The sequence below is a fragment of the Nomia melanderi genome, chromosome 12 (assembly GCF_051020985.1).
Source record: "Nomia melanderi isolate GNS246 chromosome 12, iyNomMela1, whole genome shotgun sequence".
Taxonomy (NCBI): domain Eukaryota; kingdom Metazoa; phylum Arthropoda; class Insecta; order Hymenoptera; family Halictidae; genus Nomia; species Nomia melanderi.
Window position 1 is genome coordinate 6,295,067 of NC_135010.1, and position 20,279 is coordinate 6,315,345.

Genomic DNA, 20,279 nt, shown 5'->3' on the forward strand with positions numbered 1-20,279 from the left:
TAACGTATTCCTTTTTGTTTTTTTGATCGTTATAGTGTATTGAACGCTTCCGTGCAGTGAGAGCTTCTGGTATTTACTCTGTTGTGGTAGCCGTTGTTGCTTAGAACAGCGCTAGCTGAGCGACAAGTTGTTTTCGTTCGAACGGTTCGACAGTTCTGTTTTTTCGAGTTTCTCATCAATCGATCGAGTGACCGTTCTCGCAGGATTCGTTGTTTCTGGTACTGGAACGAGATGCCTACCATTCACTCGGACAGAAAGAGAAAGATCGAAAGGAACCGAGAAAATTTGATATTCTCCTGTTCATCGTTGGGAGTACGTTCTTCGTCTCGATCAACAGACAACACCGTTAGCCCCCTTTATCGATCTTTGGTTCTCAGTAGTACGGCTGTAGAAGCAATTCACTTCCCGCCCCCATGCCAGTTTCAGTCATTTCTTGTGATCGATCGACTCACGAAAAGAAACATATGTATATATATATATATATGTACACATATATATGTATATATGTACACATGTGTACCTGCCCACGTGTAGAAAGCTTTTAGGTGTCGATGAAATCGCGATCGGTTGATCGTTACTGTAACCAACCCAATGGTCGGGGTTAGGTGTATTTTTGAAAAAAAAAAATATATATTCCGTGACCAACGGATCCCGGCAAGTGAGCCCGTTTGACCGGTTGACCCGTCGCTTTTCCAGGTGATAGCTGTGATATCAATACTCTTTATTGTGCTTTCGACGATCGCACTAACTCTCAACACCATTCCTAGTATGCAAGTGAATGATGAGAAGGGGAACTTTCAAGACAATCCGCATTTCGCCATCGTGGAGGCCGTGTGCATCACATGGTTCACCCTCGAGTACGTGCTTAGGTTCAGTGCGTCGCCGGACAAGTGGAAGTTCTTCAAGGGCGGTCTGAACGTGATCGACCTGTTGGCGATACTGCCGTACTACGTATCTCTGTTCCTGGTCGAGACGAACAAGAACGCGACCGACCAGTTCCAGGACGTGCGCAGGGTAGTGCAGATCTTTCGTATAATGCGGATCCTGAGGATTCTGAAACTGGCCCGCCACTCGACCGGGCTGCAGAGCCTCGGCTTCACGTTACGTAACTCGTACAAGGAGCTGGGCCTGCTGATGCTCTTCCTGGCGATGGGCGTCCTCATATTCTCGAGCCTCGCCTACTTCGCCGAGAAGGAGGAGCCCGGGACCAAATTCGTAAGCATTCCAGAGACGTTCTGGTGGGCGGGCATCACGATGACCACCGTCGGATACGGCGACATCTACCCCACGACCCCGCTCGGCAAGGTGATCGGCAGTGTGTGTTGTATATGTGGTGTCCTGGTAATCGCGTTGCCCATTCCCATTATCGTAAACAACTTCGCCGAGTTCTACAAGAACCAGATGAGACGGGAGAAGGCCCTCAAGAGGCGGGAGGCGCTCGAGAGGGCCAAGCGCGAGGGCAGCATCGTGTCTTTCCATCACATCAATCTGAGGGACGCCTTCGCGAAGAGCATGGACCTGATCGACGTGATCGTCGACACCGGTAAGCGACGGACCGATCGGGAGGATTACGATCCGCTAACGTCCTCTTTTATTCTCTTCCACCTTCCAGTATGTATTCTCCAACTGTGAAATGTTGCTGGTTATTTTTCGTGATGAGAAATGAGGGAGGCAACGGGACTATTTCAGTTATGGTGTTTCGGCTGCCTTGGGTTTCAACGCATAGTCATCATTGGTGCGTAACAATAACACAGAACGGAAACGAGTACTATTCACCACTCACGTTAGCTTCATCGACCAACAAGCTAAAAGTGCACAGGGGAAAAGGGATTCTTTCACTCACGGCGCTCGGCTTTCGACGCATGGTCATGGTGGAAGAGTCCCCTTGCCCCTGTAGGCTTTTAGCTTGTCGGTCGATAAAGCTAACGTGAGAGGCGTACAGTATAGAAAACGGAGCTGGTACTGCGACTTGGCTATCATTACGTCTCACTCCATCGCATGCCGTCTCTCTTCAGTCTTATATTACTGTTGTGCATTAATGGTGGCTATGCGTCGATAACTGTGTCGGCCGAAACATTGTGCGTGGAAGAATCCTCTTGTCTCCCTGACTTCTCGTCTTGGTGAATAACCGCCAACACTTTTCAGAAGGAGAGTACTTAGCTTTCACGTTTCTAGCGGCGACTCGAGGCTTAAAAATGCACAGGGACGAAGGGAATCAGTCGCAGGCTCGACCAATAACAAGGACGCGTCGAAAGCCAGTCCCCATAACTATCAGACCGAGCGTAGCTACTGGACTTCTCCCCTTCCCCTGTGCACTGTTAAACCTATGGTCGTTGCTGTAAACGTGGTAGCTGCACTGTACGTGTGCCTCTCGGATTTTAGATGTTCATGCATTTATAATAGGCCTCTGACACCTCCGCTGACTACCTGCTAGCTAAAAATGCACAAGGATAAGGAGAAATGTCCATGCTAGGTTCCAACTGATTTTTGTTATTAGCTAATTCACGTAACGAAGCGAGATATAAATAAGAAATTGAAGGCCGTGTTCATTCTCTATCGTTATATCTCACTTTCGTATTTCACTTGATTTGCGTTTTGAGTTACGTAATTCGGCTAATAACTGAAATCAGTCGAAACTGAAACGGACGTTTCCCTTTGCCTTGCACGTTTAGCGTGCTGGTAGCCGGCGCGGATGTGAGTAAACTATGTATTCTCGAGCTCAGACGTGTTGGCTAACTACCGATTAGCTGGAGAAACATAGAGGCAAGAGGAGTTTTCTATTTAGGATGCTTTATTGAATAGCTATAGCAACATTGACGCCTAGGTTCTGACGCGTTGTTCTTATTGGTTTGCTGTGTAACGAGGAACGCTAACGGAACCGAATGCGACGAAGCCAGGTGTACTCTGCTCTGATCAGGAGGAGAGAAGGAAGATGTGGTCTAATTGGTCATTCTGCTTTTTTTATTCCATTTCCGACATTAGTATGTTAATAAGAATTATAAACAAAACACGATACCCATCTTGCCCCTGTAGCATCTCAGGGTTCTTCTCTTGAGCAACGCGGAGTATGATCATTGACGTCGGATTTCGTTTCGACGTGGCAGCTTTTTACGTTCACCGAATTTAGGGAACATAGAACCTCGACTTGCTCTTTGTGACTTTTTAGCTTTTAGGTAGACGGTTAACACACCTGAGCTCGTCTATACTTTTACTTTTATACTTGACTCGAAATTCTTTCGATCGGTGAGAACCGGTGCTAGGTGTTCGCTGTTTGCTGGACGGTTTTGGTTCTTTTTTGTATACGGCGAGTGCTTGGGAATGATTGAATTAGATTATTGAATTGTTTGAGAGAAGATACTCTTATCTGTGTGAGATATGTACTTTTGATTTGTGTGAATTGACATTTTGAACGTCTTGTGATTTGATGCGGACATCTTAGGTACCTATGGTGCAAAGTGTACAGGTGACTTTGCAAGGTTCAGGATAAAAATGGTTTATACAGGACTTTGTAACTTAGGGTCTAAGACAGTTTCTGCATGATGTCTTTGGCGGGTCCTTATAATTTACATTTTAAAAACGTCTCATACATAGTTTTATTATTGTATTGATGACAATAACATTGATAATTTTTTGTTAAGTTCGAAGTTCTCCATAAGCTCGCGAATGTAGAAAAGTATTAAACTTTGCATTACTGAAATTCTCTTACGATAAACTTATCAAAGTGATATTTGTCGATTTGTAAGTAACCGTGATAGAAATATTTCTTACAAGAATATTTGATACATATTTCTTTCCCGAGTGCTATTTATACTGAAGGGATGGCAACAGTTCTCGGAGTCAGGGGTGGAAAGCATATTTGCTCCAATATCACGGAAACTATTGGAGTTGGGGAAAGAGATCAACTACCGAGTTATTTCCAACTTTTGTAAGAACTACTCCCTCCCAAAGTTTCTACTAAATGGAACGAATGTGACTTCACTGCGTTCCCTTCTTACTGCATTGTGAAGATACTCCGACGTCTCGGAAACATTTTTCCAAGATCAAGTTTCGACCCAAAGAAGATCCAAGCGAAACGTCTTGATTCAAAACGCAAGACGTTCGTATTTAACGAAAGTGAATTCGATAAAAAAGAATGAAAAATCATTTACAACTTTCTTTTCTAATTTTTTCCATGTATCTCGCCATTCACGATAAAACAGCTGGCTAGTAATTGTGCGAACACCTTGTATACCTTGAACGTCTTTAAGAGTTTTAGATTTAGTATTTCTTCTTCATATATTCTACACGGAATGTACCAATTAATGCCAACCATGCAAATATTTGTCGCGGAATTTGCAGTTTGAATGGGTAATTTTATGATCGATAAAACATTTATTAGGCGGCATGCTACGAATTTGAATATGACCCTTTAACAGTAATTTCTGGATTGTTGAAGTCTGAAAAAGAATAGGTCCTTCGTGTAGAATATTTTATCGATCATAATAATTACATGTCTAATCTTTATTATGCATTGTCTGATTTTAATAAAATTGATTGAAATGGTCGCGTGTTTTGGGACATTTTGTGTACTGAGTGCGTGACATAGAATTAGTTCCAGTGATTCCCCCTTGCTCTCCTTCTCAGCACAAGCTTGTAGTCATCGAGTAGCTAAATCGCAGTAAAACCTACTTCAAATCATTTTCTTCATTTGACATTTGTATTTAATTAGATTTCATAAGTGTGCCGAGTTGGAGAGATAAATGGGTCAGATTCTATGTCACGTACTGCACATTACGGATTTCATTGTACAGGAATTTCATTCTTTAACTGGAATCTCTGTTTCTTATAAAGGGTGCCACGTAAAAAACGTTATATTTTGATTTACTCGAAAACTATTGATATTGCTTCAAAACGAAAGTGAATCTTTGTTCAACACTAGTTTCCACAATGAAATAAGACACATAAATAATACTATTTCAAAACACTGTTTATAGATCACATTATTTTTTCATTTACAACCGCAAAGCATATATATTTATATATTCTTCCAATGCCTGTTGTTTCTTGATATAACTTATGCTTAACAGATCAATATTTAATCACAATCGATAACTCTAATCGATCTGTATTAAATGACATAATACTATAATACAACATTTATTTCACGAAACTTACTTAAACACGAGTAAAGTCGATCTCGTAAATATTTCATTTTAATTTAACGTTGCCGAGTCGAATACAATCCAAGCGTTAACTTTTCCTCTTTGGCAGCGGTTGGAATAAGAGATTTATCGATGTCGCTAATAGTTTCCGAATAAACACGTAAACGTTATAAATAAACCACCTTGGCCAGCCCTTTGGTATCTGTCCAGGTATTACAAATAGCACATTGAACGTGCAAAATCGATCGTTCGTAATTAAAGTTGTGATTCCAGTTGGGAACGGAGTTCGGTTATCGTTCATTGACATTTTCTAATCATGTTATTTCCATTCATGAATTGACTAACACCTGTGTCTGAGCAATGACTGGAAGGGAAAGAGTTCGTAACGAAAGTTAACAATTTATCAACCCTGACGCAAGAGTGATAAATTTATCAGTTCTGGCGCAGGGGCAAGGTAGTACGTGACCACGCATACAAACACCGTCTCGCTCTCTCTAATCGACTTTCTCATTAATGCAACTGCCACTGCACATATTCATAAGTACTTACTTACTTACACCACACGAGTCCTGTGAGATACAGCATCAGAAACAGAATCGTTGCGCGACGACGTTCGTTAACATTACCATTAACTTATCGTCTCACCGGGTATGCAGGAAAGTTCTGCCATTTTTCAGCGGTCACTCCTTATCGAACGCACCTCTGAGTAATACGTTACTTTACTTTTATTTCACGTTCGTTAAGTTCTGTTCGATTAAACTGAGTTTAATTAATCTCTGTTTTTATTCTGTTTTAGAATTAATATTAGTACGATGATCTTTATTTATTTTAAAATTAATTCTAGAATTTCATTGAATACGACGGATTACTTATTGGTATATTTGTATAATTAATTATTATATTTATAATTAATTATACAAATAGTGATTTTTTAGTTACCACTAATAAATAACTCATTGATTTTCTTCTTAATACAAAGGTAACATGATTTTAAGTTGCTTTCTTCAAAATGATGGGTGATATTAGAGAAGGATAGTATTGGTAAATAAATTCCAAGAATGAATAGAGGATTATTTATTGGTGCATTTGATATATGCTGTCGTGACGTGAAAGATTTGTGGAATTAATTTATCTGTGTTTTGTTAGTCGTTCTATGGTTCACTGGGAAATATTCGAAAATTTATCTTGCGATGATTAACCCTTAGCACTCGATTTATTTTCAACGTTGTTGGATGTAAATGTGTATTGATTTTTAGGGGAATTTGATTAAAGTAATTTACAGCGATAGAATTCAAGGTTCTATATTTATTTTATTCCTTATTATTGTAATAAGATTGACTTTTTATAATCTATTAAAGTGTGGTGCTTTGTAAAGCAATTTCCAACGTTCTTTAAGAAATTTGTGTTGTCATTTCCATCATAGCATACGAGTGCAAAGAATTAAAGGTCAAGACAATCGAACAGAGCCATGTTAGAATCATCGAATAAGTGAATGATTTTATAATTTCGGTATTATTAGAAGCCCCAGATGAATGTGCAAATTATGGTTGTATATTTTTACGACACAGTTCATTCGATCGAAGTTATATGAACCATCTTTGACATTCACGAGCAGTTACCGTATTCCTTCTGAACGTGTTACACAAACTTTTGACATCTTGCCAGCGGAATACTCTCGGTGTATACAGTGTTGCAAGTTCACTCTGTCAATGAAGAGGAATTAATCATCGAATTGCAAATAGTCCAAACAATCGGTTGGAAAGCTGGGATAATAATTTCCAATGCAATCGTCAATATTTCAAACTTTGCTAACCACTAAACAGATTATAGAAAACACAAAAAGGAATGAAAAAATCAGCAATTAACCCAAAAGAAAAAATATACATGCTTATTCCATGTTTACGTTTATTCCAAAGCTTAACGAGTAATAACAGAGGTGTAATATTGAACTTATATTTAAAAAAAATAAGTAACACTTAGATTTCGCAAATTCAGTTGAAAATTTTCGTTACAAGTCTAACAGGATATTGTAGGTCAACAGTTCAAATAGTAAATGAACTTTCTTTTCACTCGACGAAGTTGGAATTTGTGAACAGTAAATTATCGGTTCGAAGAACAATTGTCATGGGTCTTTTATTATTAGACCAATGACTTTTCATATCTAATATATACAAATGTGCATCATTTAACTCCCTACCCTACGATATCGTGTTAGACTCGTGGTGAAGATTTCAAATAGAATTTGACAATCATAAATGTTATTCAATTTGTTTAAATGCAAATTACATGCTACTCCCCTGTTATTAAAGAGTATACCTTAGAGCACACGTTGACTTAGACTAAGGCTGAAATTTTCTCTCATTTTCAAGAAATTATTAATAACAAAGTAGTTAGATCGTTCACAGTTCAGAAAGAAATCATAGGGCAAGTGGTTAATTTAAAGTTAAAATCATTGTACTTGAAATTCTTATAAATTTCTTATTTTCTCTTGCTTTTCTATGAATTACGTGTATTCTTGGTTTTGTATGATATTCTTCTGAAATATATAACGCTCCTTATTTCGAATTAAATGTAACCGTAATTACGGGCGCAAAGTTTCTTTTCGAGATATCGAGGTCGTTAATTTTATGCAGTAACCACCTCGCGTTTTCATTCTCCCTTTATTTTTTCTATACTCCACGAGCTCTTGATAGGAATTTCTTGCCGATTATAATATGGCTGGACTGCGTGAGAGCAAGCAGGACCAGGTTTTATCTCGTAACGGAACTGTTCCGTGACTTGCCGTAGATGGATTAACCCCTGGATGACGGATGGTTATTTTACCCCGCAATAAAGGTTCCATTGTACGCAAATTTTAACAGAGAATTCTGCGCGAATTTGTATGCGCAATGCTAAGTATACATTAACACTAGATTGACGGACATTCGTTGTACAATTTGTTCTATCGTTGCTAGAAGAGTTGCTCTTCGTTCATTTAGATCTTGGTAATTAGAAGGTCAAAAGTAGAAGTGGAAATAAAATAGAAACATTTGCCAAATAATCTTTACCAAATTCAATATGATTGAAATTGATTCGTTCCGTACATATAGTATTAATATCAAATGAAAAATGAAAATTATTAGTGAATTTTAATAATGAAACGAATTCGAAGTGAAAATGAAGAAAGGTTATTTTACAATTCTTGTTATTTTTACTTAAGTCCCTTTTCTGCTCGGTTAAATTATACTTCCGGTTGAATTTTGAATAAATACAATTATCATTGTATCAGAAATAACAAAGATGTGGCAACTGACATTTTTAAACAATTTGTTTTTATAACTACATTCTTAAGAGAAATTTCCTTAAAAACTTAATATTCAGATCGACCCAATTTCCCGTGCAAACTGCACCATAGACGATTAACAAATACGCCACAATTCTTTCAATTGAATTCTTACTCAACTATATTCAATCATTTCGTATTATAACAATAAAATATTATCAATTCCCAATACACCCCAATTCGAAATACCAAAACCGCAAGAACAGAACTTTCCCGCAGATTCAGTGCTCTGTGTGGCTTCACCATAACGCAATCCCGATGAATATCACTGCTCATCGCTGTAGTACACCATATGTATACATATATACAAGGTGTCTGAAATGGTTGGGACTAAACTTGTACTACTAAAATTGAATAGATAAAAAAGTTTATATAAATTTACGTTTGAAAATGCTTTATTGGAAAGGTATTTATGATATATCACGACAGTTCAAGAATTGTTCAAAAATTTCTCCCTCTGCAAAAATGTGTCTTGTACAACTAAATGTTTCCTAGACCATAGAACGACTGATAGTAGAGGTCTCGAGGCTGTGGGTTAGGATATGTAAACAATAATTGTCATTGAAAATAATACGTACAGTGAGTCGCAAGAGTATTTGTACCTCCTGAACTGCCGAATTAAAAGGATTGATATTTGTTTAGAATGTACGTTTCAAAGTTCGTATCAACTGGAATATGAGTCGCTCAGAAGTTGATGTAGTTAAGTCGATATTTTGATATTTTCTGATTACCGTACATTTTAATGGAATAAATAGTATTCTTTTTAGTTATATAAAGGATTTACTCGTTTCTTCGTTTTTTTCTAGAAAGCCTTTCTTTTTATAGCTGAATGCGTTGTATAATAATTTCAGAAGCTAGAACATAATTTTATCAATTTTTCTTTTCTGGACTTAACCGCATTGAAATTACGAAGCTTTCAAACTTATATAAACTTTATTGCAAAACAACATGTGAATATAACAAAAATGTAATTTTACGTGAACAGAAACAAAATTGGTCTCACAAGAGTTTTCGTATCTATATAAGCTATACTAAAAATGTAATTAAGGTATTAGTAACTGATATTTAATTATTAATAGGACTCTTCTGCATTTTATAATACTTTTGGGACGATCTAAATCATCATGTTTGTGAGACCAATTTGGTTCCTGTTCACGTAAAATTACATTTTGTTATATCGAGATGTAGTTTTGCAATAAAATATACGTAAATTAGAAAGCTTCGCAATTCCAACATACATTTTTGTTGACAAGAGCTTTGAAACTTGCGTTGTAAACGAATATCAATCGTTCAAATTCGGCAGTTCAGTAATACTCTTACTCATGCGACTCACTGTGTACGACTCTGTACAACGAATTGTAACATTAATTTAATGCAAATCTACGACTATCTATATCTTCCAAACAAAGCATTTTCTCACATAAATATATCCGAAACTTTTCATTTATTCGATCTCAGTAATACGTAGTACGAGTTTGGTCCGAACCGTTCTCGGACACCCTGTGCATATCTGTCTTGTAAATACATGAACGTCCAGTGTTCGTGTGCTCTGGATCCATTTGTTCTCTTAAGCGAATCCCGCAGAAATCCTGCGTCAAGGTTGATGAATTGGTGGCGTAACCAAACAAACAAAAAAAAAAAAAAGAAAGAAAAATATGAAAAATCGAGAAAAAAACGAGCGACTCAAGAAGCAAGCGAAACGAAGAACAGAAACCCGAAAGAAAGGCAAAGAAAAGAGAAAAAGTGAACAAGTATCGAGCAGCGCAACGTGAACAGACAAAAACTGAAAAGAAAAGAAAAGAAAAGAAATGAAATAAAATGAAATGAAATGAAATCGAACGAACGAACGAACGAACGAACGAACGAACGAACAAAACAAAAAATATAAACGAAGAAACAGAAATGAAAAACACAATGGATACCGAGCCTGTTTTCAGGTCACGATATGTCCGGCGTGGATGGTAACAGCAAGGAGGGGGAATCCGTGTACGGACGCAGCCCTGCCCAGACCAGGTCAGGCTGTTATCCTAGCTATGAGCATTACGGTCCCTCGTGGCGTCGTTGCGGTGCCTCACGTTTCTTTTTTATCCCGCTGCTTCCTCCTCAGTCCTGCCGAACGAACGAACGAACACGACCTACCACGCCGGACAGACCGAGTTCTTACTCTAACTATCGGGGCTAACAACCCGTACCCTCCTCCCGTGCGTGGAGCCTAACTGGTAGCGATGGGATCAAGTATGTCGCAAATGGGTTCCAACATTAATCGATTAGATCCTAACTATATATATTAACATATACTATATTAACTATATACATAGTTAATTATAGTTATTAATAAATATACGAAACGATAACAACAACAACAACAATAATAATAATACAGAATATAATAGTATAATAATGTATAATATAACAATAATAACGATAATAGTATAAAATAATATACATACATATATTACTATTACTGTTACTATTATTATTATTATCATGTATATTCTGTTTACCAATATTAATAATTATTGAAATAATATATACTTCTAAGTACATTCGAACCTGAATCCGAAAGATTCGAACACTGTATTGGGTAAATAATACTTATACATATACTTGAGTAATTAAAAAAAGTATTCGCAATAAAATCGAACATTGGTCGAATAGATTCGAAACTGTACGAGTATCTTATCAAAAATAGTTCTGTAACTATCGAGGCTTTAATAGGTTTTATATGTAATTTTTATAAAGATTCTAACAATGCAATTTTTTTCGATTTCTTTAGATATTCATTTGTATTACAGCACAGTGAAAGTATTTACCTTCGAAATCATTTTGGATATTGAATACTTAACCTCTCATGTCCGGTGGGATTTGAACTGGATCCATCTGTGATTCCAGAGGGTGTTTAACCCTTTCGTCTCATAATACGTATTTTTTCCTCTAAATCAAAGAGAGGGCCAAAAACAGCTGCTTTCAAGTGAAATTGAAGTTTTTCAGTGAAAGAAATAAGATAAGCAGTAATAATAATAATAATAATAATTAGCATTTAGCAACTTAAAGGAAAACTTCGATTAACAGTGTAAGTGCTAATAATAATAATTATTAGTGCTAATTATGCATAAGCTGTTAAGCGCTACTTGTTATTATTATTATTAGTGCTAATTTTATTTCTTTTACTGAAAAGCTTCAATTTTAGTAGAATTTTCTGTATGGGGAATTCTATATCTAGATTTTTTTATCTGAAACAATTTTCCTTTATCTTTAAGGCGTTTTTTAGCTTTACTGTACTTTTAAGTGTTCATAGTATCTATGTATACTATTCGAGGCGACAGGGTTAAGTGAAATCGCTGTTTTCGCAGATGAACTGAACATTTTTAGAAACTCGTAGTAAGCATTGAAAAGTTATATTTTTAAATAAAAAATTAAAATGAAAAAACATCGCATAAAGAAAATTGGTAATTTGTTTAGCGAAACGAAAGGATTAACCCTTTGCACTTGTATCTTATGTTGGAGGTGGCAGTACAGATTTGTTACAGAACGTCGGAAATTGTTTTAAAAAGCGCCACACTTTGAAAGACAGTTTATAATAATAAACAAAGTAAATATAAAACGTTGAATTCTAATTTAATCTACTTTAATCCATCCGCCTAAAAATAAATACAAATTTACAGCCACAAATAAGTCAAGTGCAAAGGGTTAAAGGTTAATACTATTGCGATAGGCAACGTAATCCCACGCCATTAGAAATTCTTTAGCCAATTATATTTTGTTATAACCAAATATTCTGTACATATTCGATTCGGTTGCAGACCTTGTTTTTCGAAAGTGTTAATAGTATTCGAACTCTATGACATGAATTTTGAGTATGCGATTTATCTCGGATTCAAAAGTATGTATTGAACTTGGTCCCATCGCTACTGACCGGTTACGCTTAGCCCCCGAGGTTAAACGACACCCCATTCTGTGCCAAGGTTCCAGCTAAGAAACGTAATTCTCACCCCTCCCGCCACCTAACCCCTTTAACTCAGGGTATACGGAGGGTTTTGAAACTAAGGATGCAACGGGGCGAATTGTACGAAGGTTACGATGAATTTTTGATGAGCTTTTGGAAAATTGCGTTCGCTGGGTACAGTATATTGGAATTTAGGTTTTTGGGTATAATAGGGAATCGTAGTTTGATGATAATATTCTATGTAAGTATTGTTATTAAATAATATTTTGCACAAGGAATATGGGAGGTATTAATCTTAAGAAGATTGAGGACTCTAGTGATTATAAATTAAGGAGTTATAAAATAAATTAGATTGAAGCAATTGAAGAATTAAAGAAAATGAGAGAACTAGTTATGAAATATGAGAAATGTATTATTTGTTTCATTTGAAATTTTTCAGAGCATTGTTTAATATTGTTTAGGTCCCCAAGATTGGTATGGAATTGTTTTTATTGAAGATTATTGGATGATGTGTTTGCTAGCTGAAGAAACTTATTATTTTGATATTATCCCTTTCGTAAATAGAATCGTACAGAGATAATTTTGAAAGATTTTAAAGTTTTAAGATCGAATGGGATACAATTTTAATTATTACTACTTTTTGCATAATTTAGTAAATTTTCACATGTTTATAGCATTTTTTATCTCTTAGCATTTGATACAGTAAAATGTTTCAGATTGTCTAACGTGACTTTCATCTTCTTTGAAATACAATAAAACCCATGACAAAGTAATTTCGTAAATTAGATCATAAAGGTCTACATCTGCATAAAGATCCGCAGTTTAATTAGTAGCTGTCTAAAGTCAGCTACTATAGTCCGGGGTAGCTATGCATACGTACTCGGGCAGCTGAGTACATACACAAACTTCCGAAAGCTTATAAAATGGTCATCGCAATTCTTGGTCAATTATCCTCGTAAAACTTTATGGACTCATACAAAGTTATTCATCGAGAGGAGTAAAAAATGCTTGATCAACATACGGTATTAGAATTGTTTATTGTTTCGATCTCAAATTTACCTAAGTTGTATAATTATTATAATAATGATTATCTTAGAAGATGCTTCAACATTCTTCTTATCCTATATTTAATTTATTTTTCATTGGATCATCCCATAAATAATATGGTTTTCTAATGTTCTCTTTATTTCATAAATTAAAATAAACAAAACCTTTTCTAACTTAAAATCTATTTTTCTTTATTATTTATAGATAATATATTTTATAAAATATAAGAATATATTTTACAGTAAAAATATTTTTGTTTATCTTCATTCTTAAACATAAAAAGTGTAAAGAAGCATTGTGGGTTGACTCAATACACTTTCGTCTAGAATTTTTTTTTTTGTTTCTTATTTACGTTTTACTTTTTAATCTATTGTGTGCAGGTAATATTATTAATACTATCAATCAATGATTGAGAAAATAATTGAAATACATTCAGTTTTTGTCAAAATAGTGAATCATACATTTTTGTAATAAATATTTATTCGTTATAAATATTTGTTACAATGTATCCATTATGGTAGGCTCTAAAATCAATTCTTAAAGTGTAAAATGTACGAGGCTCGCTTTACAGATGTTCCCTGTACGCGTTCCTCCCGTTTGAATAGAAGACTGACATCTGGAGAGCATAAATCAACGTGAATTTTCAAGTATTCCCGCTCTGTCTCGTATTACACGCTGTACATTTTCCATTCGTCGCCGTAAGTCTGTTACATACATTATTCATCGCTGATGATTACATCAGAATCAAGTGTGCAAGTATAACTAATGCATACTTTCGAAACGATCCTATCGTGTACATATGCAAATTACTACCACGAAAATTACTCGCTTTATGAAACTTCCAATAGCGACAAAAATATGCTTCACACCGAAAGAATTGGTTTTAGTACACACGTTGCAATAGTTTGCGATCGATTGCTAATTTTTCATAAAATTAGAATAATTCTGCGTCAAGCTTTCTGTTGACCTAAAGATTTTTTAGAGTTTTTAAATACATGTTCGAATATTTGAATATTTATAAATTTAAATAGTCGAAAATTTGTATATTTAAAAATTTATTACTTTCGGAAATAGTTATAGAAGATTCTAGATTTAGTTGTTCCCTTTCCTAAATTAATATAATTATATTTTTCTAATTAATATATTCTTTTTTTGTAAATCAGTTGATTTGTTTTCTTAAAATTAATGTATTATATACTTTCTTTAACATGAATTTATAGTCATATGTAATTTATTTAATTTATGCATTACATTGATATAATAATAATATAACGTCGTTTAAATTTACTCACTCAGCAAGCATAAGTCTCCATGAATACAAAATGACTTCAAAGTTCCAAATAGTACTGTATGTCTATTAAATTTTAGATGGTGAAGCTTGGATCCATTTTGGGGCAACTTTCCAAAAGCTTCATCCTCCCTTCTCAGCTTCCGTCCACTAACTCAATTTCACCATTGTTTGTGCTGAATCTGTAAAAAGGTCGACGCATTTCCGAGAAGTGCGTTAGTAAATATACCTAGGAAAAGTGGTCAGTTAATATCAGAACGGACCTAAGCTTCGCCATTTTTGCAGTTAAATATATTCACTGTCTACGTCCAACTATTATATGATGGAACGTCAGACGGTGAGATAGAACACGGAGTTTAATAGCCATGATTTATTTTAACTTCAATAATTATCTCAAAAGATAAATTAACGGTTTCTAAAATATATTCACTACTATTGAAAATTTCGAATTTTCGTTTTTATACTACCTATGAATTCTCTCATTTTCATTTTTATATTGATGTTTTATTATTGAATTTTCGTATTAATTAATAAGAGCATCGTTTTTTATTTATAATAAATTTTCTAATTTTCATTTTTATATTCACAATCATCTTTTGCGTTAATTTTTGAGAATAGGTTGCTGGAAATTTTCTTTTACTTTCCTGATTTTCTATGTTAAAGTTGATTTATTATAGAATCTTCATTAGAAGCAATTTAACGTCATTGTGTATTGATATGGTATGTCATGTTTCAACATATATTCTTTCTTAAATCTAATAAAATTAATTAAACAGTGATCCAGTTCTGTCGTTGGACTGTTAAGCATCTTTTACTCTTTTCGAGGGAAGCTGTGGGTCTATGAAAGCTTGGACCCTGTTTTAAAATTTTCTATATACATACATACATACGTATGTCTGGGACCGTGAGACAACACTGTGTAAGTCACATTGTGAAAAAGATTAAAGAAACTGTGAAATATAAAGCAAGAATGTTATGATTAAAAAGAATTCTTTTCCTTTTAACTAATCCGTACTTTTTCTAAAATACACAATAAGTTTTCAAAATGAATTTTCGCGTAAATGGAATTTTGAGAGGAAAAGTTTTATTCTCAATTTTCGATTTATTTCCTTATAACAACGTATTTGTTTTCATATTTTTACTATCATTACGGTCGCATCTTGTATATATTATGTTTCTGTAATGGTATTGGACAATGTGAACTGTGAATGAGAAACTTTAATATTTAAATATACTACATAATATATATTAATAAATATATTTACATTTATTTGTTATTCATTTATCTATAACAGTTAATATATATTAAATATTACGTTAATAAATATATTAACATTATTATAATTGTAATCACTTTTGAAGAATTAATTATATGAACCTGAATTTATCTTAGATATCACTGATTTGAAGAAACAAAAGAATTGTTTTTACTAAGATATCAATCGAAAAGCTTCAATCAATCGAAAAGTATTGATATTGAACATCTCGAATCATGTTATTTTGGGAAACATGTGAATTGCGCTGTATTGTCTTGCAACTACAGATGTATGTCCGACGTGGATGGTAACCAGTTCTTGTGATCAGTATACGCTCGCTTTCTGCTACGTTTTGACAATGAGTAGAGCCCGAGAGGAAAGCAGCCTACCACGCCGGATTGACTTTTAAGTTGATTTCGCGTTCATTCAGACCTCGTCAATTGAGCATGCGACACGTCTTAACACTTTAACGGTCGTTGTCACAGAAACGTTCGAAAAATCCTGCCATACAAGTATAAAATATAATATCAATCTTTGACAAGTGACTTTCAACAAAATTTCTTTCCTTTAGGTATTAAATAATTTGATAAATTATTCGATAATTGTAATATCAAATTACATTTATCAGATAAAATTTGACAGTCGATTGGATAGGAAGTTTCCTTTCACACAAATCATAGGATTAGTTTATGTTTAGATTAGCAATTGAAATGCCGTCGCAAATATTGATAACGAATAAAAATGAATATTAAATATAAAGAATTCTTATCATTACAATAAAGTATAAATAATAATAAATTTGCAACAACTTTTTAGAAAATTTCATCCAAGAAGTATACACTAATTTTTCGAGTAATTAATAAAGATTTATTTAATATACAGAATCATTGTAGTTACAATCAAGTATAAAATAATAATTTAATAATAATGAACTATTATTATGCCGTTAACAGTTAACAATAGCAACTTTCACTTGTTATAAAATTTCATCCAGAAAATATCCGCGAATTTCTCGTTCGTTTTAACTTAAATCAAACCATGATTCGAATAAACTACATTAAACGATTAATCATCGAATCTATCGGCACTCTAACACTTTTTCTTGAACATATTCACAATTATATTCGCGATAAATCAAACGAGCGGATAGACAGAAGTCTAATTTACGTGGGACTCCGACGTGCGACTTTGATCTTTCGAGCGCCGTTGTAGATGAATGTGCAGAAAGGACAATTTACGACTTCACAGCATTTATTACGATGGTTTTACTAGTTTCCAAGGAACGAGCTGGCGACAGGCCACGGATCGCGCAACGAAAGCTGCGACCGTTAAAGTGTTAACATCCCGGCACGCTCAGCGAAAATTCAGCTCCATCCGCGGCGAAATTCGAATCGCCTGCGTCATGGTAAACTTGCCTGATAAACTTGTTTCTGCGCTCGCGATCGAATTAACCCTTTCGCTCCGGCATGCTTGCAATAAAACGTAATCTCCGTGAACGGAACAGGCATAGAAAAAATATTGATAACGTGTCGTTGATAAATGAAGAGTATTTGCAGGGAACGTTGCAAGTGACAACATTGAATTCTTCAAGAGAAAGAACAAAGTTACTTAACACTATTTCTATCGAACGTGTCAAAAGACGCCTCTTGAAATTTTAGCTGAATTGAATTTTGAACATTTCCCATAATTAATGTTATAATCTTTATTGGGAAATTGGAAAAGTCAATTCAGAATATAGGACTAACCTTGGAAAATAGTTTTAAGTTAAAATTTCAAAAGGTGTCTTTTGACACGGTAGAAATAGTGTTAATACGTTGATTGTCAATGTGTTAATATTATATTAACCATTGCGTAACGATGTCATTTTCCAATATTATTAGTAGACTGTGGATTTTTATGTACAAAACGAAGTATGAAAGTTCAGTGTTACAAAGTTATATAGTGATTTTTACATTTCTTAGGAAAAATTATTTCCTGTTTTGATTAGGTTTTCTAATTACGTTATCGAAAATTTGAATTTTCATGAAGATGTAATTATCGGTATTATGAGTTTTGTTACTGGTAACTACTTGTAAACAATTTTCACGTAAATTGTATACCACAGTGTAAGGATATAAAAAGAAAATCTCTCAATTGCTGTTATAAAAATTCTACAAGAACTCTTCAAACGTTATCGAATGCTACCGAGAACAACTTCTCGTGTTTGAGAGTACACTCTTTTCACGCAAGCAACGGTTGAATCATTCATTTGCCAAAGTGATTAAGTCTAAGAAAGGAAAAATAGAAAATTTCGACAAAATTATGTACACGAGGAATTAGTTCAGTAATGTAATTAATGAGTAAATTCATTTAGAATTTGGCAGTAAAATTTGGAATCGTTTAAAAATAGAGTTAACCACTTTGGCCTGTGAATGATTCGATTATTTGAGAACGTATATATACGTTATTCTGACATGGTCATATACTGTTCGAGCACGTGTACATACGTTCTGCGGAACGAAAGGGTGAAAATGGACGCCGGATCGTCCGGCGTGGTGGTGGCAGCCTGGCAAACACCGTGAATTTCGTTTAATCAGCGAGGCGGGTTCGGAAGGTGTTGTTGACAGAGCTGGGTAAAATTCAGAGGAAGATTATTGGAAATATTAAACGCTGCACGGTTCAGATAAAACACGGTTTTAAATAGCAAACAAAATGTCGTCAAACAAAATACTTTTGTTTTAGTAATTTGAAGTATAAAGTGGAATATTTTGGTTTTTGTATGTGAAATATGTGTAATGTTTATCATAAATTGGAAAATGTTTGTTATGCCTCATGAAATTGAAATATTTGATCGCGTGGATTGCTACATTTGGCTCGAACAAAATTTTATTTCAACTAAATTGAAATCTTACTTTGAAAACGCATTGCTATATAGGAAACTTTTTAGTTTGAAAATTATATTGGTAATTTATAATTGAACAAATCTTTTATTGTTTACTGTTCGAAATGATATTTTACCCAGTGCTGTTTGTTGATCAATGAAGACCAAATATTAGAGTTAAAGTTTCGTTTGCCAGAAAGTATATTTTTACTCTACGATAAACGGTAAACATTTTGTATTATTTTATTTTAAAGAATACTAAAAAGAGTATTCAATAAACACTTCGAAATCAGAATTAATTTCATGGTAAATTCATTTTACCGGGTGGTTGGAGTAATTAGAATCGTGAAATGTAATTATTTTTACTCGTTATGTCTTTAATTGTTTTCTTGCTGTAATAAATTATCTTTAAATCCAACGTTTCTCTTTCAGTGATTAAACTACAGATATTTAAGTAAATTCAATATTTCCTACACTATTTACATTTCAAACTTGATTTGTTAATAGATTTATTAATATTATTATAACAAATTGGTTTTATTAATAATATGAAAATATCTACTAAATGAAAAGCAGATTGAAAACTTCCTTGATTCACAACTGATGTTTTTCTTTTATTAGATCTCGTGCATTCATAGTGTAAATGCATAAAATCTGTAGTCTGTTATTTCTCGACTTCCGAAGTTGAATTCCTTTCCGAACGCGGCTCGCGTTTGATGTGACTGTTTCAATTTGATTCTTCTTTAGAACGTCGATTTAGTATGAACCTTGTATGAAATTGGCATTGTTTACTTTTACAGCATACTTCTGGCGCAACACACGCGTTAGAAAATTAACAATCGACGTTGACGTTTAACTGCGCATATACAGGTGTCGCATAGCATTTAACTTGTCCTTTATTGTTCGTTATATTAGCGCATATATTGTGTAACAGACGGACTGCGGATTTTATGCATTTGTCGGATACGGAAATTTACGAAACACATTTAACGCTAGGACAACCGTACCCGACAAAATGGAGGATCTCAGTTTTCTTGCTTCGCGATTATTGATATCTTAAAAGTGCCAAATATTCGAAATAATTTGAAAAGTAATTAATTTCATTTCGCTACTATAATTAATATATGAAAAAACCGAAAAAATCTATTGCTACAATTTTCATAAAGATTACATATTAATTGTGTTAATTGCTCGGTTGTTCTAGTGTTGATAAGGGTTAATAGAATACTTCATTTAATTTCTTAGTTTAATTTCATCGATGACATCATTTATTTTCCTTCTTTTTACGAAACATTAGGATTTGCGTAATCATTTCTATGAGCAAGTGTATGTGTGTAAAATCCGCAGTTTAATGAATAACCTTTCTGAAAAAGCATTCACTAGGCCGTTTGCTTAGATTCGCAGTTCCTATCAGATCTT

General features: G+C 34.3%; 1 protein-coding gene across 3 annotated transcripts in view; it reads left to right on the forward strand.

Moving 5' to 3' along the window:
• Shab (Shaker cognate b) overlaps window positions 1–20,279 on the forward strand; it is a 105,587-nt gene that overhangs the window by 15,417 nt on the left and 69,891 nt on the right. For all 3 annotated transcript variants that reach the window (XM_076372638.1, XM_031975011.2, XM_076372639.1), the window contains exon 2: window positions 697–1,543. In XM_076372638.1, coding sequence (XP_076228753.1) covers window positions 697–1,543 — 847 coding nt within the window. The remainder of the gene's footprint in view (window positions 1–696; window positions 1,544–20,279) is intronic.